Source organism: Papilio machaon, chromosome 19, assembly GCF_912999745.1.
Source record: "Papilio machaon chromosome 19, ilPapMach1.1, whole genome shotgun sequence".
NCBI classification, from domain to species: Eukaryota; Metazoa; Arthropoda; class Insecta; order Lepidoptera; family Papilionidae; genus Papilio; species Papilio machaon.
The window spans coordinates 2,558,727-2,583,831 of record NC_060004.1 but is presented as its reverse complement, the minus strand read 5'-3'; the positions used below and the strand labels follow the sequence as shown (position 1 = coordinate 2,583,831).

General features: G+C 32.5%; 3 protein-coding genes across 3 annotated transcripts; 2 read left to right on the top strand and 1 right to left on the bottom strand.

Annotated features, from left to right (window-relative positions):
- Window positions 1-112: 112 nt before the first annotated feature.
- On the bottom strand, window positions 113-1,874 carry LOC106721289 (ubiquitin-fold modifier-conjugating enzyme 1). The gene is made up of 4 exons (XM_014516206.2): window positions 1,642-1,874; window positions 1,328-1,459; window positions 600-767; window positions 113-230 (listed from the first exon to the last, which is right to left on the bottom strand). The coding sequence occupies exons 1-4, from the start codon at window positions 1,762-1,764 to the stop codon at window positions 144-146; spliced, it is 510 nt and encodes a 169-aa protein (XP_014371692.2). The 5' UTR covers window positions 1,765-1,874; the 3' UTR covers window positions 113-143.
- Window positions 1,875-2,164: 290 nt separating this feature from the next.
- LOC106721288 (BLOC-1-related complex subunit 5) lies at window positions 2,165-7,342 on the top strand. The gene is made up of 8 exons (XM_014516205.2): window positions 2,165-2,287; window positions 2,424-2,527; window positions 2,837-2,950; window positions 5,649-5,818; window positions 6,020-6,095; window positions 6,257-6,369; window positions 6,814-6,948; window positions 7,220-7,342. The coding sequence occupies exons 2-8, from the start codon at window positions 2,434-2,436 to the stop codon at window positions 7,307-7,309; spliced, it is 792 nt and encodes a 263-aa protein (XP_014371691.1). The 5' UTR covers window positions 2,165-2,287; window positions 2,424-2,433; the 3' UTR covers window positions 7,310-7,342.
- A 1,378-nt stretch (window positions 7,343-8,720) lies between these two features.
- LOC106721290 (fatty acyl-CoA reductase 1) lies at window positions 8,721-24,353 on the top strand. The gene is given in 15 exon segments (XM_014516207.2): window positions 8,721-8,804; window positions 14,710-14,854; window positions 15,871-15,964; window positions 18,161-18,327; window positions 18,633-18,723; window positions 19,024-19,169; window positions 19,553-19,662; window positions 20,231-20,302; window positions 21,337-21,457; window positions 21,723-21,845; window positions 22,458-22,577; window positions 23,008-23,159; window positions 23,533-23,638; window positions 23,963-24,015; window positions 24,018-24,353. Coding segments are annotated over 14 exon segments (1,623 nt in total). The 5' UTR covers window positions 8,721-8,804; window positions 14,710-14,717; the 3' UTR covers window positions 24,149-24,353.
- The last annotated feature ends 752 nt before the right edge of the window (window positions 24,354-25,105 follow it).

The following is a 25,105-nucleotide window of genomic DNA, read 5'->3' as shown; positions in this document are numbered from 1 at the left end:
TCTAAACATTTATAACATTATTAAGATATTAATATCTATTTTGGCAAACTTAATTATAACATGTATTAAAAACAAAAAGTGACAAAAATATGTTATTCTTTTTTATTATGTAATTTCTGTACAAAATATTATATAATCTGTTGTCATTTACTCTCCTCAGATTTTTCTTGATAAGTAATTACACCCTTTTCTATCAAGTCTGGAATTTCAACTGCCAGCCAAGGACCCAACTGAAAATTAAATAAATCCATCATCAGGTGGGATTGTGATGAAGCAAAAGTTTATTCTTTATAAAAAATAACACTTAAAGGTTACAATTAAATGAATATAAAGTGTATCTCAATGTCACCACTTAGATAAAAATGTAATAATAATAATAACTGTACTTTTTTTATAAATTTCCATAACAAGATTATTTGATTGTAAATTCCAATTTCTTCACTCATTTTTATTAACAAAAGAAACAAGCAAATAGACTTGTTACTTTGTTTAAATGCTAGAATCCCTAGTAAATCTATAAATTTGTAGATTTTTCTAACAGCAATGGTGACTTCAATATTTTAACAATATCAGGTGGCCATTGTTAAAAAAATACTTACCCCTAAAGCCATAGCATGCGCAATACCAAATTTAGGTACATTCCTGGCCCACAGAGGTTTGAAATGATCGGTGAGACAAATTTTGCCACCCCTATACATTTTAGCTGTCTTCCCATCTAGTCCTGGAAGTGCTAACTCAGGTGCTGTTGTTGGGTATGTCACCGGAATCTAGGAAAATATATGAATTTAATGAGAAAAATTAAAAATAAGTTAATACTTATAAAACAGATCATATGAAAGGAAAAGTTATTTTCTAGAAGGAAAAATGTTAAAAGCAAGAAATATGATGAGAAAACATACAGACCAACATTTACTTGTCAAACTATAACAACTATATGACTAAAATCAGTTTAACTTTTCTTGTTAAATGTATATATCTATATATATAAAAGAAAGTCGTGTTAGTTACACTATTTATAACTCAAGAACGGCTGAATCGATTTGACTGAAAATTGGTGGGCAGGTAGCTTAGAACCAGGAAACGGACATAGGATAATTTATACCCCGTTTTCTATTTTTTATTCCGCGCGGACGGAGTCGCGGGTAAAAGCTAGTTTAATATATTTAAGTTACAATTTTTTTCTTCTAAAAAGTCATTTCAATAAGACTAAATGAACTCTGTCTTCATTAGCAAAACTAGATGTAGTTTCTGTATGTTGCTATATGGTATACATAGCAATAATATAGATGATATTAGTAAAATATAGTGTTTTTTTCAATAGACTTACATCAAATTCCAAATCAAACTCATATTTGAGTAGATTATGGACATACCAACATTTGCCAAACCATCTTGTGCCTGTTTTATCAGACTCCAATCTAAACCAGTCATTGTCTGCCGATTTGTTGTTCTCTACATACTGGAACGTAGAAAAATTTTATGCGTCAGTGATACAATCAAAAGAAATTATAAAGTGAATGCATTCTTCTTCGTGATATCTGTCGTTATATAATTTCAACCAATTTCTAAGAAATTTACTCAACAATAATAAAAAAAATCGTACATTTCTGGGTTTTGTATTATCAAACGTAAGTATATTACCTTAATTAGAGCCTGATATTCTTCCTTTAATCTATTAACCCATAACTCTTTGTCTCTCGGTCCTGCCTTTGTTTTCAACAAAGGTATACTGCTGAGAGTTTTTCTGGTACTTTCATCTACCATTATTTTACTTTATTTAAATGTTTAAAAGAACATAATAAAACTATTACTTAATAAAAGTAGTGTTGGGAATGGAAAAGTGTTTACGTATACGTAGACAAATGTCAAATATGTCATTGTCAAAGTCCCACGTGTCAAAAGTTGACTACTAGAGTCAAAAAAGTTACCATTAGCAGGTTTCCCATTCACGTGAGTTTGGCGCATAAATTCCTAACTCCCACGTAAACCGGCTAAATTATTATGTGAAGTAATTTAAAAAATTTGCTGCATTTCCTTTCTCATCAGTTTACAAATTAATTTTTGTGATTTTAGAACCATATGTTTGTTGTTTGCCTGCAAACTGACGGAAAGAACAATTGTCAATTGTAAGCATAACTGTCAGTTATGTCACTCTTGTCATTGTTATTGTCAATATTTTATCAATATCAATAAATGTTTCCTAAATTATCTTTGTTCTTATAATTTGAACCGTTAAAAACTCAAATTAAGGACGGAGATTATAATTTTCGTACCATTTACATATTAGGTATATATGTGACATTTATGTTTTAAAACTTTACGAAGCTCATAATATTTTATCTAATGCATTCTTTTAACTATATTTCACAAAAAACATTGAGTTTTACAGATGTTACAGATATTAAAGAAATGCATATTCACAGATAGTTCAAAATGGGCTCTGAGCAGTCCATGCCTCCTAAGAATCAGGCACAAAGGGCCCCACCTGTTAGACGAGGCTACACGATAGCTGGCACAAATGTACCAGGTGATATTAATTTTATTAATTACCGAAATCTATGTGCGTCTTTGTTATAGTACACAGTGGTAAACAAGCAAGAAGCCATCTGATATCTCTCTGAGTATCCCTGCCCTTAGAAATCTGCAAAGGCCATTGCAATAAACAGTTTCTACATGTTTAACTGTCTTTTTTTAACAAACTAGCTTGATGGCAATCCCACCTGATGTTAAGTGTAAATGAGTTAAAATTTTTGTGATTTAAATAATGTTTTACTTCTTACGTTCTTAGTATGTTTACATACGTACATTCTAATGTTATAAGTTCTGTTTCTTACAGATTCTCATAGAAGCGGTGATGCAACAACCAGTGGTAATAACTCTCCCGGAGCCAGCATATGTTCAGACTCTGAGTTACCATATATATCATATACTGTTGATCGTCCTATTGGAGGTATTTATTTAATAACTACATAAGCATATAGATCTATTTAATGAAAACAGTTACAGCTCTAAAGGGATCATAATAAGAAATGTAACTCTTCATAGCATGAGTCAATATTTTCATTACTGATGTAACCAAAGGTGGGCATTAACTCGTTAATCCGTTAATCGTTAATTAACGAAGTTAACATTTTCCTTAACGGATTAACTTTTAAGTTAAATTCAAAAAGTGTTAACGCTCTTGTTAACTTCCGTTAAATTCTACTTCCGTTAATTTAGTCCGTTAATTGTTACAATAGACACTTATTGACGTGTTGTCATTTTATTTAAATTATGCAACAGGCTACATTCGTAAGTTCGGCTATGTTCGGGGATCGTCGGCGAGTCGAATGGTGAACGAGAACGAGAGAGAACGAGAACGAGCGAGTGTGATGCATGTTATACAATACACCGAGCGGCCGGGATAGACGTGATCAAAAGAGTACTACAGAATCCTTGTTAGAAAATAGTGACGATTTAAACAAACTTACCTCTATCAAACATTGCGAAGTTTAGGCGCTAGACACCTTCAAAGTTTAATAATTATTTCACATTTACACAAATATCTCGAAAAGTCTATTACATTTTATTCACATTAAAACTGGTTTTCATTTATTTAACATCACTTTTTTAGAACAAGACTTTGTTATAAAATCAACATAAGGTTCGAAAACACTTTACTCTTAATACAATAATTGTTATACGTGAGACGCAAAATCGATTAAAAAAGATAAACTCTGCGTTGAATAGCAATCAAAATAATCGAGTGTGCATTACTCTTCAACGTCGTACCTAAAATACAACTAAACTTTGTTGCAGACAAAAATGTTTATTTTAATGTTGGAGTTTAAAGACAACAAAAAACATAAAAAAATAGTTTATGGTTCATTTGAAAAAGCGTACAAATAGGATTTTTTTGTCATTGCGTAGATAAGAAACAAACAATGAAAAATAAATTTAAAAATTCGAAAGACGAAATGTGCACGCAATAAACGTTCCTCAAAAACAAAAGGGATTTAGGTGTTTATTACCGTCGTTTGTTTTTTTGGGGCTTCTTCATATTCTACGAAAAATAATTTTAACAACAACAAAAATATGAACAAAGGATCAAATGGACAGCCGCACAGAGAATGCGATAACGAACTCAATGGATTTATGGCCCCAACCCTTCTAATGGTCGGGGATGCACGTGCGCTGCGCAAAGACAATAGCGAAGATAATTTGTTTGTTTACAAAAAAAAGTATACGACAAAACGAGAAAGAATGAGGAAAAAGATAAAATAATTATGTTAGTGAAATAATGTTAAACTGTGTTATACTAAATTTAATAAATGAAATTTCGCCACAAGTGACCTTTAGAAAAAGACATCGATTATTTACGTATATCGAAAGTTTACTTTTAAATTAATCGAATGTCGTTGAAAATAATTCAAAACATATTCTTACTAATTAACTATAACGATTTTATAGGTGATAAGAAAAGGAGAAGACATCACCCGCGATCGGTTGTTTTCGTTATGTCGTGTAACTTATGCTCAATACACTGAGAGTAATTTAACTTGATTTAACATATAACAATAGATCGGACGATAGATCATTAGATGATAGAAGTTATCGAAGGCATCTCAGTTGTATAGTTTGATGCGTTGAGATGTATCACTGGATTGGTTTTATAGTTTATTTATCAATGTTATAATAAGTTTCCTCTGATGTTAGAAGTTTTATTAATAAATCTATATTAATTAATAAAAAGTACGTGAAAAATGATAAGTCTGTTCGTGGGCCCTTAGCTAAAATAAAATAAAAAATATTACCAAATTATACATAAAATTAAATGTTCAGTTGTTGGAGTATGAGCAAATGAATATCCGGGTGCAAATAGTAACAGATAAATGTAAATACTGCACAAAAGTTTTGATTGTTTTCTTTTGAATATTATCACATGTCTTACTGTTTAATAGAAAATTTATGTTGTCTAAATTTAGTTAGCTCTCTAATTCCGTGACGTCGAATTGTCGATAAAAAAATTGACTGAAAAAGTCAATTGTCCATCATTGTCAGTGTAGTATATAAGTGTGTGTAACTAGTGCATGCTATGTCATTATTATGGTACAGGCATTAGTACATCGCTCCAATTGTCTAAATTATATTTTAGTATATTATATAACTAAACTATAGATAGGATTAGCGATCGCCCGAGATTTCGTAAGCGCAGTAAAAAAATAGCCTAAGTTCTATTGAAAGTCTCGACAAAATAGGTCCATACGATTCGGAGATTATTCATATGGCCATTTCCCGCTTGCGCCTTATACTCGTAATATAAACAAAAATTAACTTTAACTGTTAACTTTAACTTGCGTTAAATTTTCGTAAATTAAACGCTTTAACGATTAACGAAGTTAAATTTTTATTTAACGAATTAACGATTAACGAAGTTAACTTTTTGATTAACTGTGCCCACCTATGGATGTAACTCTTTTCTCTACAGATTAAAGGGACTGAAAATATTAATTTAAAATAACCAATAGTACTTATGTTACTGATATTAGTAGATCATAGTCTGGAAGAACACATAGGCTACTCATTATGTTTTTTTTTTTAATTCCGCACGGACGGAGTCGCAGACAACAGCTAGTAAATTTATATAACCGTTATATTTAATTTAACAGATTCACCAAAGCACTCATCAAAGAATCAACGAATGGCAGAGAATAAAAAGTCTCTTCTCCAGCGGCGCCAGATGAGTCTCCAAGCGCGGAAAAACAAACGCGCCCGTGATATTGTTGTTGTCAAACCTGCATCTGATACACAGTTGGATGAAGATATACAAAGATTACAGGTATTTTGTTAACACCATTTCATTGTTAAATGTATCTAGTGAACCTACTCACGGTAGTGTGGACTAAGCCTAGTCCCCCCTAACATAGGGTAGGCTCAAGTCCCTAGCTCGGAATGTATGTAATGAACTTCAACTTTCAAATACATTACTAGTAGTCACATAAATATAGTGCCTCTATGTTTAATAAATTTATATTTTTAGGAAATCCCTACATTCCTCCCAATCATGAGGGGTACTCTAGGTTTGCCCGGTGCTCGTGATCCAGAGGTGATAGCTGGTGAGTAGGATATTTAAGTCATATTTATTCTGCAAATAATTTTTGCTTTTATACTATGTTTAATAATATAATAATGTAAAGTTTTTTTTAAAGTAATTAAAATGTTCCGTGCCACTGATTCGTGATTTAATTTACATAAAACCACAACATGTTTATGTTAGGATTAGATTATAGACCATGGGTTCGTATGACGACCCGTCTGCAAGCACATCTGTCTGCCTGCGCACAGCCCATAGCAGCAGATCAAGTCACACTCGTCACTAAAGTAAAAGAGGTATGTATATATACACTACCAAATCATTAGATATATTTAAAGTCAATTTAACTAGACCAGGATTTCCCAAAGTCCAACTTAAACATTGCTAATTCTCACTCTGTTTTCTTCTATTGACCTAAGTCAGAATGAAAAAAAAAATTGATCTTAAAAGAAGGTAATTTGGCCATGTGGGAGTCTTAGGTAATGGTTCATTTTGGAAAAGGGGGTCACTTGTCCAAAATAGTTTGGGGATCCATAAACTAGACCATTATCTGTGGTATATAACTTATTTTAAATTAGTGCGCGATAAATAAAGTACGAAATAAAAATATTAAATAATAATTTATTTAAATTGCAAACATCCCTTAACTCGTGTATATTAATTATTTAGAACTTTTAAGAACACTGCATATAATAGAAAAATATAGGGTGTTTATGTAATTTAAAAATTAATTTGAATAGATCGATGCGGAGATCTCCCGTCTCTATTCATTGTTAGTGGAGAGACAGAGAGCGAACGCGCGGCATGCAGAGCGCCTGTCACGGGTACGGGAGGTGGCACACCATTTATCTAGATGCAGGTCTCTGGTCAACCAGGTCAGTTATCTAGATCATTCTAATTAATATACATGTTTTAAATTGTTACTTTTTACTGTTTAAAGTGTTGGTCTAAACTTACTTGTGTGAAAAAAGATGGGAATTTATTGGAGAAAAGTTTCCATTGCTATTAAATTTTACAGTTAACAAAATGTGAACCCGAAAAAATTAACAGTAGATGAAAATTTGGCTCATTTTAGAACATACTATATTTTACATATGTATGTTTTTAAAACTTCAAAAAAAATTAATGATACATTTTTCTTTACAGTCATTACAAGATATTGAAGAATTGAATCTTTTACTTCCTGAGAACAAAAGATTGGAACCTTTTGTATGGAACGAAGAAAATAGCTCATAATTGATATATTATATAGCAAAGTTATATATAAATAAAAGCAATTAATCATGTGAATTATTTAAAAAAAGTCGCTTAGATCCCGCACCGTGGGAAGATCTCATCTCGTTGTTTAAATATCTGAATAAATTATATTTAATTTTTGATTTTTTTTTTATTATCTGTTGCCCGTGGCCTGTCGACCGTGCGGATTAAAAAAAAACGTAATTAGTAGTCTATGAGTTAGGCTACGTTCGTGTATGCCAAATTTCGGCGAGATCCATGCAGCCGTTCTAAAGATACCTTCTAACAAACATCCATCCATACATCAAAACAATTGGATTTATAATATTAGTAAGATTTATATTTTTTATAACCGTTTGGCTACATAATTAGTAATTGAATAGTAAGCATGTATGAATTTGGATGAAGAAAAATACTTGATTTCTGTCTTCTACGGTACAGGCGTTATTTGTATAGTAAATTTTTACTTATGTGGAAACAAAATGTCTCTGATAAATATTTGAAGAAGAATTTTCAAAACAATATTTCTTTAACTCGTAAGACAAATTTACACAATGACAATACACAGTTTGTGAACATTGTCGACGCGTAATAATCGATTGTTCCGTTTTTATGTTGTATTCTTAGAAGCTACTTTGAAATGCGCTATTCTTGCCGACAACGTATATTTTTTGCAGATTTATATTTACGACTTGAGACTGCGATGTTGAGACAAAATATCAACGATGGATTTGTATTCAAGGAAATTGAAATAACATATTCTATGTGTATGTATTCCTGGTAGATAAAGGGGTAATAGAGGGGGCATGTACACTTGGGTTTGTGTGTATTGTGACCTTGGGTAGGGTAAATGATGTTTACATGATGTCAGTACAGTAGGATAGTAGCGCAGACTGTCACTGGTACCTAATTGGTACACCAATTAGTGTTTACATTAAGTCAGCCAGTCAGTATGCCAGCGCAGATATTGAGCACTGTCCTATTGTAATTGTAATGTAAACCAGGCAAAACTGATGAACCGATTTTGTTGAGTGAACTGCCGTTCTTCTATGGGTTGAGTTAGGTGCGCAGGAATCGAGCTTACTGATTTTTAAATATTAATCACCTGTCTTTTATTACATCATGTTTATTAAACGTTATTATTTGGCTTATAAATGGTTAACAAATTTTGAAAGGTGTAGGTACAGTTTCTAATGACCCTCCTGTCTAACTTTAATAGGTGTTACAAAAAATGTTTGAACACATTTTTGTCCTACTTACCTATTTCGCCTTAACCTTAGAATTATTTCGACAGTGAGATGATGATAAAATCTGCAAAACGCAAGCAAACACCTCCGGTTAACAGCACGGCTGCGCGCAAGTAAATACGTTGATTCGAGTCAAGTTACCAAACCTTGCAAAAGCAATGTTTTGCAATACGCGCGCTATGGCCCACTCAGTTCAGATTTTCCTTGCAGTCCAGTTAAACGTGTCTATAGATTAATCGACCTAGCAGGTGAGTACAGCTTTTGTTTTTATTAACATTTTTAAAAATACGCTATTCCTCGACGTTCTTTTTTCCTTATGTGCTAGCACTTCATTAAAGAATAGGTCATATAAGTATATAAATAATTATAACGGTAATATATTTTTTTATTTTTATTAAATAAAACCTTATGTAATGATGATGCTCCAAATGCTGGAATGCATGATACATAACTCTGACCAGTTAAAATTTTGCAATTTAATTTATTGGGTAAATAGACCGAGAAAGAACCAATCGACAAATTATACAATCTGATTTGCTGCTATTTCTTGCGTGTTTAGAATTTAAATATCATATATGAAGTCAATACATTTTTTTTAACAAACACCTAAGTAATAATATGGAGTCTAGAGATTCATCGAAATAGAGTTATAAGTCGAAATCAAAGCCCATTATTTAGATTTGACCTTTTAACATTTAAAATCTGAAATCTAGTAAACAAGCATTAAAAAATTCACCGGTTTTTGTCGGTAACATCGAAAATAAACAACTCAAACAAGACAAGACAAAAAATTCTGAATATCAAACTTTAAATATTCTAATAGGTTGGCAACTAAGTGATTGCGGATTTTTTATAAAAAATCAAAGACAATTTTTTCATGGAACTAAATAACTTTATTCCGTAATGTATTACCCATTTTCATCAATGACCTTTTGACATCTTTCAGGCAGCATCATAATCCCACGTTCATAAAACTTCTGGTTTTTATTAGCAAAAAACTGAATCAGGTACGATTTGACTTCATCATCATTATTGAAATTTTAACCATTCCAGGAGTTTTGTAAAGATCGAAACAAAAAGTAATCCGATGGTGCAAGGTCAGGACTATATGGTGGATGTGGCAAAACATCCCAACCAAGCTCCAATAATTTTTGCCGAGTAACCAAAGATGTGTGTGGTCTTGCATTGTCATGATGGAATACAACACTTTTTCGATTTGCCAAGACGGGCCGCTTTTCTTCAACTGCATTGATTAATTTCGTTAATTGTTCAATGTAGAGGAACCCATGTATCAAGTTTTTGAACATAGCCAAGTTGTTTTAAGTGATTTTCAATGCATGTATGTGATACATGATGCTTCTCTGCAATCTCACGTGTTGTACTGTGACGATCCGAATCGATTATTGCTTTGATTAGGGCGTCATCAACTTCAACTGGACGATCAGCGCGTTTATCATCTTTGAGTGAAAAATCACCAGAACGAAATTTGGCAAGTCAATTTTGACACTGCCGTTCTTTTAAGGCTTCGTCACCATAAACAGCACATAACTTTTTATGAGCTTGCAATTAGTTTTTCCCCTTGCGGAAATAAAAAAACAAAATATGATTAAACGTCCCTGTTGATTTTCCCTTTTTCAATGAAGACCAAGCGAAAACTACGCAACCGATCAAAAAACTTTTTTTACTGATTGACAGCTGAATTGCCAACTATTAAATAACAAAATGTGTTTTACATTTGTACTACGTCTACAAACCTAAAAATTCAACTTAAGCCATGTATGAGTGAAATCCGCAATTACTTAGTTGCCAACCCAATATAATTTATATATTAATAGAAATAGTTTGTATATAAGTTTAAGTACCAATTTTTATATAATATGGCTCGGTTTTGCGAGTATTAACTGTTGGTAATTCGGGTCACCGTGGAGCCAAGGTTGCGGAAGTCTTGGTATGGATGTGTATTATCATTTCAAAGAATTCGTGATGAGCGTACTAAATAAACAATTTAATAGTTTGTTTATTTTTCCTTTGTTTTGTTTCTCTTTCCCTATCTCTCAGTCTCTACTTCCTAGTAGAAGATTCAAAAAAATATATTAGGAAAAAAGTCCGTGTTCTATTTCAGGATGTTAAAAAACAAAATCTATATACAGTAAAACCCGCTTAATACGATTTCTCAGGGACCCCACCTAAAACGCGTCTTAAGCGAGAAAGCGTATTATGCGGGATAGGGAAAATAAACAAACTTACTACATATTATTATGTATTTTGTTCTTATTATTTTAAATTATGTACATTCAATACATTACATATTACAATACATATTGTATTTAAAATAATCACTTATTTTGGTTTGACAGAAAGATTTTGATGCATTAGCAATTAAAAGATTTGCAACATAATGCAACTTTTGCAGTGCGTCTTCACTTTGATCCAAAGAAGCAACATAGCATCTTAAATCATTAACAGCTGATAATGCCCGGGCGTTTGATAAAACCGGAGTCAACTCATTTTCGTCTTCATCATTATCACTTATATAGGCCTCGATTTGTGTGTTATTCACATTCTCAATAAGATCTTCAATTTATTGAATTTCGTACGGTGCTACATTGTCGTCAATGGAAGAATATCCAGGAAAACCGTGCAGTACATGGGGTTCTTCTTCTTCCAACACGACGGCTCATCCTCGCCGTTAGAGCGGTCTCGGCTGGCCTCGAGTGCGGGCGTATGGCCTGAGCGAGGGCGTATTAACCGGGATGACGAATCGTATTAAGCGTTAAGAAATGTATGAGAATATGTCTCAAGTTGCAGGGACTGGCGTAAAGCGGCGTATTATGCGAGAAATCGTATTAAGCGTGATCGTATTAAACGGGTTATACTGTATATAAAAGAAAGTCGTGTTAGTTACACTATTTATAACTCAAGATCGGTCGAATTGATTTAGCTGAAAATTGATGGGGAGGTAGCTTAGAACTAGGAGACGGACATAGGATCTTTTTTATCTTGTGTGCATTTTTTTATTCCGCGCGGACGGAGTCGCGGGTAAAAGCTAGTATCTTCTAAAGTGCAAGACCCGGCTTGTAACAGTGGAGGATCTAGGATTGTGATTTTAGTGCGTTTAAGGTTGATGTAATAGCTTTCTAGAAATTATTTAAAGAATAGTATTGCTACTATTCTTCACTATTTAAATTACTCGAGTAACAGTACCAATAATCCTACAATGAGACAAGTGTGCATTTCAAAAAAAAAAACTGCTGCATTTGTTATGTATTCTAACTCGCCAGAAGAAATCAAGTTAGGAAGTAAAAAAAACCATTGGTTTCTGACACCAAAATCTCCGTTTAAAACATATTGTTATTTCTGTCTTAGATAATGAAAGGGATTACGATATGTTTTACAAAGATATTTTGGTGTCAGAAACCCACGGTAAGCGTACAAATAAAGCCTTCAGTTAGGCAAAGCTTGTAACGGCTGCGAAGGACATTTAAAGGTGACATTTAATAGACTATGCAATGACTTAGATGAAAAGAATAGATACAACACATACGGTGTATCATAGCTTGTTAATTTCTTGTCCGACAGAAGTTTTGCGTAATCTTAAAATCTCGACGCTGTGACATGATATGAAGAAAAAAATGTCGCAATCAGTTTCAACAAACATAATGTCAAGGTCTGAGCAGTTCTTTGCTACATGCGTTACCTGTTAGTGTGCGCACTAGCCGAATCCCACAAAACGTTGTTGTTTGTTGTGGACATGTTATTAGAATGAAAGTATAGCATATAATAAGGAGATCTTAAAACTAAATGTAGGATGATGATTAAGGAATAGATGAAATGGTTAAGAAGGAAGTACCTATTTGTATTTTGAATTTAGCTAATAACATTGTATTTGTTGCGGGTTATACAAAGTTTATTACTGGACCACGATAACATCAAACCTAAGTCTAATGACGTCAAGGGTCATCTAATACAAAGGTACAACAAACAAAGGAACAAAGATAACTCATTTATATGCGAGCAGGTACAAAGATTTGTTTTTATCAATTTGTAATGTTTTTACCAGTACGAGTTCCAAAAAATGGTTATATAATTTTTGCGTTATTTGTGTGGTTCACGGTCTCTAGGTGTAGTACATCAGTGAAAGATTCGCTCTATTTGTTATATAGACTAATACTGTTGAAACGTGCGAAGCTAAATTACAACAACGTTTGGGCAACAGGGAGTTACAATCCTTTGAAATCAAAATCCTATAAATACAGACTTAATGATATATTATAAAATATACCACCGGGAAGTACACACACCGGGGAAGAATACGAATAAAAAAGATTACGTGAATTGCGACTAGGGATCTACCTGTAACCCCGTACCACCACCACCATGCGCAAGAACCAGAGGAACCAAAGGGGTTTAGAGTTTAGTGGGTATGCTCCCTGTCCTCTAGTGGTTGGAGGTATAGCAAAAATAGGGGTCGACTCCAAAAAAGGTGGAAAAATGTGGAAAAAAGGTGGAAAAACGAGCTTGTATAAAATTGGCAGTCGAGGACAAAGCGAAATAGAAGAGACTAACAAGGAAAGCTGACCCCACCACAGTGTGGTAAATTAACTAGTTAGAGAGATAGATACTAACGCAGAAACTGGTGTGGTAAAAAAAAAGTAAAAAGTGTACGTCTATGGTATGCCGTCTTGACTAATCAATTGCCCCTAATATTTTAAAACGGTTGTTGCATCAGCAAGATTACGATGGACTCTATTAATACTTTCAATTCCGTCACTAACTTTTTTATAGGTAAAGCTAATATTTGACCAATTACACGCGAATAGGAATTTTTGTTTGATAATATTTGACGGTCATAATATTGTAGATTCAAGCACAGTCCAAATATTGCATAAAGAAATTTTACACAAATTACGTAGCATTGTTTGATATTTACTAACAGAAATCTCAGTGCAAAATTTATAAAAATATATTTGTACACAGGCGAGTATTTAAAAGACGTTTTTCAAAGTTCCAACTAACTAGGGTAACGCAGTGACCCGAAGTGGGCCTTGGCTCCGTCTTTTCCTGATGTTGAATTACTTGAAAAGAATTAAAAAAAATTATAGGACTAGCTTTTACCCGCGCCTCCGTCCGCGCGGAATAAAAAATAGAAAACGGGGTAAAAATTATCCTATGTCCTTTTCCTGGTTCTAAGCTACCTGCCCACCAATTTTCAGTCAAATCGATTCAGCCGTTCTTGAGTTATAAATAGTGTAACTAACACGACTTTCTTTTATATATATAGATTTTAAAGTTAAAAATGGAAATATCATCTTACATTATGAAGTTACTAGCTTTTGCCCGCGACTCCGTCCGCGCGGAATTAGAAAAAAATATAATAATTAGCCTACGTGTTCTTTCAGACTATGATCTACATCTATATCAAATTTCATCGAGATCCATTGAGCCGTTCTGAGATACCTTCAAACAAACGTCCATCCATCCATCTAAACATTCGCATTTATAATATTAGGTAGTAGGATAAACGCGGAAATGTTATTATTAAATCGAGAATAAAAATAACATCTTCACGTTCTTACACAGTAAAAACAAAAGCCATTTACAAAAACCTATTTAGTTTATTACCAAATTACATGAGATTCCACAGCAAAATTAGTGTTCATTGTATGCAAATATTTCAATGTGATACTCATCATTATATCCACATTAATACGGTGTTTTTGTTAGATTTTGTATTAATATATATTAAGCTAGTTTTTTTATTACATGAACATGTAGTTTATATGAAACAAATGAATCTTATTTAAATTGTATAAAAAGGTGTTAGTTAAGTATAGATTGTGTAGTTTTCCACAACTCTGCAGCTGCGTGTATTTATTCGTGTGATATGTATAGTTAAAACTTGACAGATATTTCGAGTATAAAATTTTGGCACCCACTTCGTATTACTTAGTAAAGCAAGAAACCTCAATAAGCGAGAGTCATTGTATAGTACCGACGGTCGCACTCCATAAGCGAGAAACTGGCATAAGAGAAATAATAATAAGCGAAAAAAATATCGTAGTACCTTGGTCCCTCGATTATCCAGGTTCGACTGTAGTTTGAAATTTAAAGTTACGGATTGCTAATTTACTTGACTTGCTATTTAATTTTCAGCCTTCAAGATGTCTTCAGAAGGCTTTACGGAGACCGAGGTGGAAGCGATGCCGGACCGGCTCGCTGAAACTTTCAGCGGCATGAACGTCTTCATCACTGGAGGCACTGGCTTCATGGGGAAAGTTCTTGTTGAGAAGTTGCTCAGGTACAGTTAAAGAAGTAAATTCGCTTCCCACTAAACCACTTAGCACAATTGATTGAAATATCTGTGACGAGAGCGTCACAGATATTTCAATCAATTAGGTAGGAAATAAACATCCTCGACTGTGCTTTTGTTCATCCTTCGGCTTTAATATGGTCTTTTACAAATAATTATTAACAGTATGTAGATCAGTTATAAATATAAGACTAGGATAAGATGCAAATAGTAATCATAAAACGAAACGCACTTCACGCGAGTAACATTTTTATAGTCATAATACTTTCTCAATCTTAGCAACTTTGTATATTAACTGCATCAATAATGTATTTAAGTTACAATACAAAAAGAGATAAGTTATGCATTGAAAAAACACTAAAAAGTATTAAATTATTCAAACTTTCGTGAGACATTATCATTAACTAGTCGGTGCCGACACCGGACATATGTACGTGAGTGTTTTAGTCATTCCTATATTAGTTAACAATAAAAAAAAGTAATTTGAAAAGTAGGTACTTTAAAAAAATATGGGTAATTCTGTGGGTAATTTATAATTAAACAATTTTGACATTTCAGTCTGTGGTCATAAGTGTGACAACTCGAAATATAAAATTAACAAGATAAAATACGTAAAAGGTGTAGTTTTATCGCGTAATAATAAGAAATCATTAATTAATATTGGTATTTATGACTTGGTATTTACTGCAACTGAAATAAAGTGAGATTTTCTTATAATAGTCGTGAGCATTATGCAAATAATATCCTTGAGAGCCATGCCAACAAGTTGACGAGTACGGAAGAAACAATGGAAAGTTAATTCTATGTCAATGTACACAAAGTTCAAATCAATTGTAGTGCATAATTAATATTATTGACAACTTAAATCAATACCTAGTAAGTAATCTCGGTAAAGATATTACTTGGACAGAAAAGTATTCAAATCTTACGTTTTTGTACTATTTTAAATATATATCTTTGTTGTTGTTAATTTCATTCAAATATTCATAGAATTTTATTTTCAGAAAATGTCCAGATATTGGAAAAATAATTCTGTTCGTGCGAGAAAAAAAGGGAAAATTACCAAAACAACGACTTGAAGAAATGCTCAATGATGACGTGAGTATTATGTAAATATTATTTTGAGTGTTTTTAGAGTAAATACAAATTTAATTTACATCTGATAGTAATTATACTTTGTAGCAGTATACTTTATTATACAAGCTTTATCGCTAAATCACAGGACAGTAATTCATCAATTGTGAATTTTCACTGCTGAAACATTCTTGAAAATCTTACGTCGTCTCAGTTTATTCATAAAAAATTAGAGAAATGACATGATGAGATGTTGCAGTGCAATCCTAGTTACCTTTAACGTAAAGCTTCTAATGTATGGAAAGGTATTAAAAAATAGGTGAATTAGGTATTAAAAAACTACCGATGTGATGAAAGAGGTGATTGGAGCGGGTCTAGGCCAGGATTTATATTCCTGATTAGACCCTATATTTAATAAATTCTTTTAATAATATACTGTTGTTAAAAAACTATCTTAGTATTTATGCATAACGACTAAATAAAATAATTGTGCTTATGATTTGTTATGCCTCATTATTACGGAGGGGATTCCCAACTACGTAATACTGTTACATCAATTAATATTAAGGCTTTAAAACTTAGATATTCTTTCACAATTCATCATCTCCCTGGCCTTTTCCTGGCCACTCAAGTGGGGTCGGCAAACAACGTTTTATAAACCTTAAAGTTTTGGCTTAAGTTTTTACGGCTGGCCGCCTGCCTGCCTGTCGCCAACCCTACAAATATTTTAATGCAACGATAGGAATAAAATGAATGCATAAACGCTTAATGAATCGTCGCTGAATCATAGCATCATTGCATTATAGGTAGAGAATGGTTGCGACGAATGAAGACACGCGTTAAGTGATTGCGAGAGGATTTGTGGAAGGAAATACTTCACCACGTGAATTAGACCGTGCTTGTATTGTATTAAAACGCATTTGCGTGATGCTTTTGTAAACAGGATTTTTTTTAAAGAACATTAGGTTCATTAGAAACGGGATTGTGGTAACAATTTTCACCCGTGGCAACTATCGCTAGCTCAAACCACGTAATAATCACGAAAGTTTCAATTTTATGTATTCGTTTAAATTCATTAAATTGATTTTATAGTAAAAGTAAAATAGTAAACATCCGCAATTTATCAAGAACCTAGGAGAGTCTAGGACCGTGGAAAATTAAAAATTCTGTCTGTTAAACCTCTGTTAACCTCATAAAACTTAGTGACAATTGTGTTTAAATATTTATGCAAATTATTTTTTACATGCGCACGACTTTTTTGTGCGATTTCAAAAGATCGCACGATCATGAAATTACAGTACTTTAAAATGAACGTCTTTATTAAATCTTTAAAAACTTGTAACAAGAATATAAAAACCCGGAACATTAAAGTATATTGAATCTATTGCAACGTATAATAAATCATACACTTATTTTTTTATTAATGTATATAAATATAAAAAATAGTATTCGTACATTAACGATTACAGAGTTGAATGCACTTTCAATTTTGCAACATACAAGTGTCGAAACAATGTGATTGTTGTTCTTACAGTGATTTTCCCCTACAGAAAAAAACTGTTCAAAAACATAGTTTTCTATGAGGATGATAATATTTTTTTTTTGAATGTATCATAAGTGGAAACGCCATAAACCAACTGCCTACCCACGTCAGTAGTACAATTTCTTCACAGCGGCGAAATGCCTAAACGTTTCGTAAGGTGCCGCGGTTAGGCAATGTTTTATTTCTACTACTTCATGACGAAAACATATGACATATGTGTTCAATTACATATTTTACTAAAGTATATATATGTTTATATACACTTATATCGCTATCAGTTATATACTCAGAAGTATTATGAAGATGATTTCTCTTAGCAATGAATTATTTAAGTCAAGGATATTTACTGCGTAGCTCGCTAGGCTCCACAAGAACTTTCTATCAACATTTGAAATTCTATGGAAGGCTATTTTTAACAGAAATTTTGCCTTTTTTCTTTTATTATTTTTATAGCAGCTATTAGTATAGTAGCTATTCTTAACACTGATATTTTTTGCACTTAATAACTAAATTACATCAAAATCTGTACAGCTTGTAAATAATGTTCATACTGTTGATTCTTTCATTAAATTTTAACGGCAATGTTGAGTAACAATACCAAGCGAACATTCTAGGTCAGGCTCGGTCACAATATTAAATTATAATTAATGTTAATTTTAATTATCTGTGTGTTACAGTTATTCGAAAAGGTACGTAATCTACGCGGAGGCGTAGTTCCACTCTTGGAGAAGATGCACATTGTGACCGGTGACGTCATTGAGCCCGACCTCGGCCTGAGCGATGGTGACAGGCAGTTCATCATCCAGGAAGTTAACTTCATCATACATGCTGCAGCTACTATCAGGTACAAGTGTACTACTATTTATCACGTATTACTTTAAAATGGTCATAGATTGGCATGCTGTGAAGAGTTTCTAAAATTTTGCTCTCAAATATCCCGTCCTATATTTAGTTGTAATCTGTTTCCTCGATTGATGACAAAGTTATTAATTTTTGTAACATATAGAGGTGTAGTATTACGATCAGAATAATCTAGTAATAAAATTGTTGTTTCTTTTCAGTCTATTTTTACTTACACCATTGGAATTGTGTTTATAATATCATTGAATATGACTGATTAAACTAATCTAGTGACGTTATTTATTACAGGTTCGATGAAGAATTACGTAAAGCAGTTTTACTTAACGTCCGAGGAACTAAATTGATATTGGAACTAGCGAAGGAATGTAAGAACTTAAAGGTAAGTTTAGGAACATACTTCTATGTGTAACGTTTAATATTCAAGTTAACAACAAGAGTACCAGGATCTCAGCCTATAATATATCGGTACCGGAAGATAACCAAAAAAATACTTTGTGCACAAATTACGAGTTGATTGAAATTATGGAGCACTGATCTTTTTGCATACTACTTATTCGTTTTCTCTCTCTGCATCTCCTCTATGCTCCAAGGCGACATTTGATCCTACTTCCGTTGATGGTCAGTTCCCATAACACATAGTCTGTCATGTTATTATTCAGGTTTGAACTCTTATTTACAGCTCTTCTTCCACGTATCGACAGCGTATTGTCATCTGCACGAGAAGCTATTAGAAGAAAAGCCTTACCCACCGCCGGCTGACCCCCACAAGGTCATACAGATCGCGGAATGGATGGACGAAGAGTCCATAGCATTGCTAACACCAAAGTAAGCACTATCTTGCTATTCTATAAACATTCAATAAACACGCAACGTATTCAAAACCACTGAAACTTAAGATCTAAATTAATATAATCATCGTCCAAACAAAATAAGATGTAGTGTATTTAAACTCCAATTTAGCTTAAATTATTTAAGCATCAGTTACAAAAATAAAAACGTTTTATAGCCTTTCTACATAGCTGTTCATATGTGTGTTAGTAACTTTTTTGTATCGTAATTCTAGCTTTAGTACTTTACGAGATTCGAATTTTAAAAGTATTACTTTTGTCGTCAAGTTTTTCTTTCTTCTTTCAATATTGTTGATCATTTACATATTTCTGAGTAATTAAAAAATAGATAATCGTATTCGACTGACTATTATTTTGCAGATTACTGAGTAAGCTACCTAATTCGTATGCCTTTACAAAGGCGTTGGGAGAAGCTTTAGCTGTGGAAGCTATGGAGCACATACCTATTATCATCTTACGTCCTTCTATCGGTAAATCTCATCAAATTGAATATCCAGTTTTAATCTTCTTACTTTAAATTATTTACGGTGGGTCTCTGATATCAAAATCTTCGTCTAAAATAAATATAAATATAATAAAATAAATATAATAAAATAGCTTTATTGTTTTCCCTATGGGTAAGGGACTGGTGTCCAAACTAGGGTGATACCCTGTGTGATGGATCACCAGGCGCCCGCCCCGCAGACCACAAAATATACCATTCAAATCAAACATAGAACAATCAAATTTTACAAAGTGTTTATGATTTTAATTAGTTATGATAACAATGTTTATATTTTTCTACAGAGGTTTGCTATTATGAGTTAAAGTGTAATGTGTGTGTATGTGTGTGTATGTGTTAGGTGTATGTTATGTTCTTATTAAGGTGAATGAAAGGTGAAAAAAATATATTGTTATATCTGCTTTGTCAGAGATTATGATAGAGTTTCTGATCTCAGAAACCCACGGTTAGTAAAATTATATGAATAATGCTATTCAATTGTTTTGTTTCGTCGTACGTTTAAGACAATTTAAAGTTTTTTATTTTAATTTTGACAGTGATACCAATTTGGCAGGAGCCCGTACCAGGTTGGACTGACAATATTAACGGCCCTACGGGTCTTCTTATTGGTAATTATCATTATTTATATTTTTAAAGTATGTATTTAAAAATTAAACAGTGATATTCTGATGTATATAAAAATTAAACACACGTTTTTGTTGTGAAATATTAAAAAAAATGGAAGAAATGTAAGTGGGAAATGCTGAAAATGAACCTTTAGTATAATGTTAGTCTTCTTCCCTTTCCCAAACTTTTGATATAAGGAATAAGGGAAGGGTAGGTGGACTTGGCATAGGAGGGGAAAATATCTTCCTTCTGGCTTCCTTTATCGATTAAAGGTAGTTAGTTGCCCATAGACATCTGCAAATGCAGATTTCTATGGGCAACGGTCACTTCGCTATATTGACAAATCAAGTGGTTTCGCTCGTTTGCCACCTTTTGCTACAAAAAAAAAATGAAATATCTATTACATTCCAAATAATATATACAGAACTTATGTAAACGTAAATAATCATCAAATCTACTCTAAATCTCTGAGTATTACTGTGCGTTTCGACTGTATTGATACTTGTATTGTTACATATTGTTATCCCGCACATTCAACAGTTATAGAAACATATACGATGTAAGATTGACTGAACTACATAATTCATAAGACCGGTTACTGATGACGAAACGAATCGTTTACCTTGGCCTATACGAATCACCATCACGCCATAGTCGCTGTTAATTAAAGAGATTGGTATTTCGTAAAAGTGAAAACAGGACTTTTTCTTAAATATGTGTTAATATTAATTTATGTTACGAGTAAATAGCCAAGAACATATGGTATGATGGTCGATAGACATTTTTTCATAACTTAATTAAAATGTGAAATGTTTTCATAATTTTCCTAAGTTCGAATTTAGATGAAGGAAAGATCTAACTTGGTTTTCTATATTTTTTTCGTCGAAAAAGCATAAATTTTGTTTATTGTTTATCACTGAGTTTATTCTACTGAATCACTTGTATAAAACATATCATTTTCTGTACATTACACATGTATTACGCAGGTGTATCTGCAGTGGAAACATATTGTGTAACATGTTGTATGTTTGTCAAGGTGCTGGCAAAGGCGTTATCAGATCTATGTATTGTAAGAGCAACAGTTATGCTGACTATCTGCCTGTTGATGTTTTTATAAACGGTATAATGATAATGGCATGGAACTACTTACATTACGGGTAAATATACACTCTAGTAGTATAGAAATAGAGCTTAAATTTCATTTTATATTTTGAAAAAGTACTTAATATAACAAAATACTCCTCGTATGAAGTTTTTTAAACATCCACAAAACCTTTTTCCTTACACTCACGGAACATTGGTAAACAAATTGTTACCACACTTACTATAGACAATATATTTTTGTTTAAGTGTTTGCGCAGTATCTAGTTAAGAAAAAAATATAATTTTCAATTGTTTCAATTGTGTGTGTCCATTTCGCAGTGATAAAAAATCAAATGTGGTCAACTTCACATCTTCCGCCGAGATTAAAGTTACATGGCTGGAAATGATCAATGCGGGCAAAGATATAATAATGAACCGTGTGCCTTTAAACGGTGTAGTATGGTAAGTATAAATTCTTAACATCTTACAAAATTAACTGAAATATATCACAAGGCAATGTAATTTTTACATTGTAAGAATTTTTAAATACTCTTATATTAAACTAAAAGGGATATTTACTACCTTGTATCAGACTGTCAAATAAAATCTTTATCTACCAATCGGCGTAATGGGATTTTTTTTTGATTTTATAGACACAATCGGCCCTATGGGAAATTTATCCTGTTAGACGGATTGATTCCATAGATTTAATAAAATATTCCCATTACGCTGATTGATCGGCTTAACGGGAAACACTCAGTAAAAAACATGTTTATCATCATCTCCCTGGCCTTTTCCCACTCACGTGGGGTCCGCACACAAGGTTTTATAAACCTTAAAGTTTTGGCTTAAGTTTATACGGCTGGCTGCCTGCCTGTCGTCAACCCTATTTCGGAGGAATTAAATAAATATTTATATAGACAAATATAGTTGTTATAAATATACAAATTCACACGTACGTACAAACTGAAATGTACAATTTTTTATATGTAAGTCAGTAACGAATAAGGAAAAAAATATTTTTATTTCACATTTTCATAATTATAGTTTCTAATAAATTTTGTTATTTTTCAGGTACCCAGGTGGTTCTATGAAACATTCCAGACTATATCATAATATTTGTGTTCTGTTCTTCCATTGGATACCAGCGATAATTCTAGATACACTACTCTTCTGTCTTGGTTACAAACCAGTGTACGTGCTTTAATTATTACATAATCAGTAGTATAAAATTAATTATTCACTTACTTTTATTTTGTTTTTATTCGTTAAATGCTATTCTAAATGAATGCATGTCAAAGTATTGTTTGCATTTTAAATACGACTTTCAAATGTCCTAACATAAGGAAATGGAAATTAGGTGTCTTATATGTTAATTATTTTTGTATTTAAAAGAGTATAATGTTATACATACATATGTATAACATGAAATTGAAATTGAAATTTTAAATATGTAAATTTTTTACAAAACTCTTTTAAATTATTCATTAACCAATACTCATTTGAAATAATAAATAAGATGTATTATTATTTTATTATATAAAATTATTTGCGTTTGACAAGGTTCTAATTAGTTAAACAGCCGGGGATTGAGCTAAGATTAAAAAAAATGCTTTTACCACAGATTAATGCGCGTGCACCGTCGTATAAGCAAAGGTTTCGATGTCTTCGAGTACTACACCAACAACCAGTGGGACTTCAAGTCTGATATCGCACAAACTGTACGACAAAGACTCAACACTAGAGAGAGACGGGATTACAAAGTTGATGCTATCGGTAAGAATACATAATTTTTCTCCCTTTTTCCCCCTACACATTATTGGCACAGAACTACTCTGCCATACATATCTGAATTCCCTCCTTACTTATATGCTTTTAATAAAATCCATCCATTCTTAATTCGGTAATAATAACGAAGTAACAACCCGAGCCGAGGCTTCTGAGGGAGATCTCGAGCCTAGTATCTCTTGAACGAGGTTTAGGCTAAGCGCCATCTACGGCCACCTCAAGCCCGGTGAAGCTGTAAACGCCTGTGCAAGGCCAATAGACTACTCAGTCACAAAAAAATACTTAATTCGGTTTACTATTGTAACGGTACAGGCTCATTAGTTTCTTGTACGTATAAATGTTTATAAAATGTTATCTTCAGGTCTCGATATATCGAAATATTTCGAAGATTGCATCAGAGCTGCTCGTAAATATATCCTGAAAGAATACGACGATACCCTTCCAGCTGCACGAAGGCACATGAAGATGTAAGTCGATATTTTACCTAACTTAATAGGTTAAGTAAAGTGTTTTATAATCAAAATATTTATAATTGATTCTCATGAACTCAAGAAGGTTATTTTTAAATTAAGTGTATAGATTTCTTAAGACCTGGAAAAGACTATTTAGCAAATCTTTAAACAAAATTATATTAACTATTGTATTGGGTCCTAAATTTGTAATTCTTAGCCAATGTAAAGTGCAAGAAACTAATTAAAATCCCCCTGTTGTTATATTGGGATACAATCACTAGTTTTTTTATAAATCTTGTAAAAAGTATTATTACATCAATCATAATGTTTTTATTCCAGCATGTGGTTCGTCGATCTGGTCGTCCGATGTCTGTTTTGGGGATTGATTCTCTATTGGCTGAGTGGTTGGTGTTCTTCTTTATACACCGCAACGGTCGGCTTCAAGGACACCCCTGCGGTAGTTGGTACCAGTATATAACTGTTACTGTTGGCACCAGCGTTTACTATTCGCACCAGCAGTGTTGATGGCACCAGCTCTTAACAGCTTTAAATTATGATTTATCATGTCAATTTATAATGTAGATTAGGAATATGTAGAGGTATTGTCTTATAATTGCTAACACGAGCAAAATTTTTGTCACTCGTCCTCTTGTATTTCAGTCTTGTGTGTCTTACAAATTGTATTGTATTGGAATATATAACTTAAGACTGATAGTCATTTTATATTATATACATATATACATAATATACATATATAAATATTACATAATTAAAACTAAAGTGTTTAATATTGAAAGAATGTAAAGGAAAACGAATAAAAACATATCATGACAATTTTAGCAGTTTTAAAATTGTTTAGCTGTTAATGTTCGTATATTGCTAAAGTATTGTAGTTATATCCACTTTCTCTCAAGGTTTAATTGTATAAAATTAGTCTTATTTTTAGACATGCAGTAAAACAAAAAAAATATTTTGTAAACATTAAGATCTTTTATACATAGGTGGGCACAGTTAATCAAAAAGTTAACTTCGTTAATCGTTAATTCGTTAAATAAAAATTTAACTTCGTTAATCGTTAAAGCGTTTAATTTAAGAAAATTTAACGCAAGTTAAAGTTAACAGTTAAAGTTAATTTTGGTTTATATTACGAATATAGGGCGCAAGCGGGAAATGGCCATACGAATAATCTCCGAATCATATGGACTGATTTTGTCAAGACTTTCTATAGAACTTAGGCTATTTTTTTACTGCGCTTACGAAATCTCGGGCGAGCGCTAATCCTATCTATAGTTTAGTTATATAATATACTCAAATAAAATTTTGACGATTGGGGTGATGTACTACTGCCTGTACGATATTAATGACATAGCATGCACTAGTTACACACACTTATATACTTCACTGACAATGATGGACAATTGACCTTTTCAGTCATTTTTTTATCGACCATCCAACTTCACGGAATTAGAGAACTAACTAAAT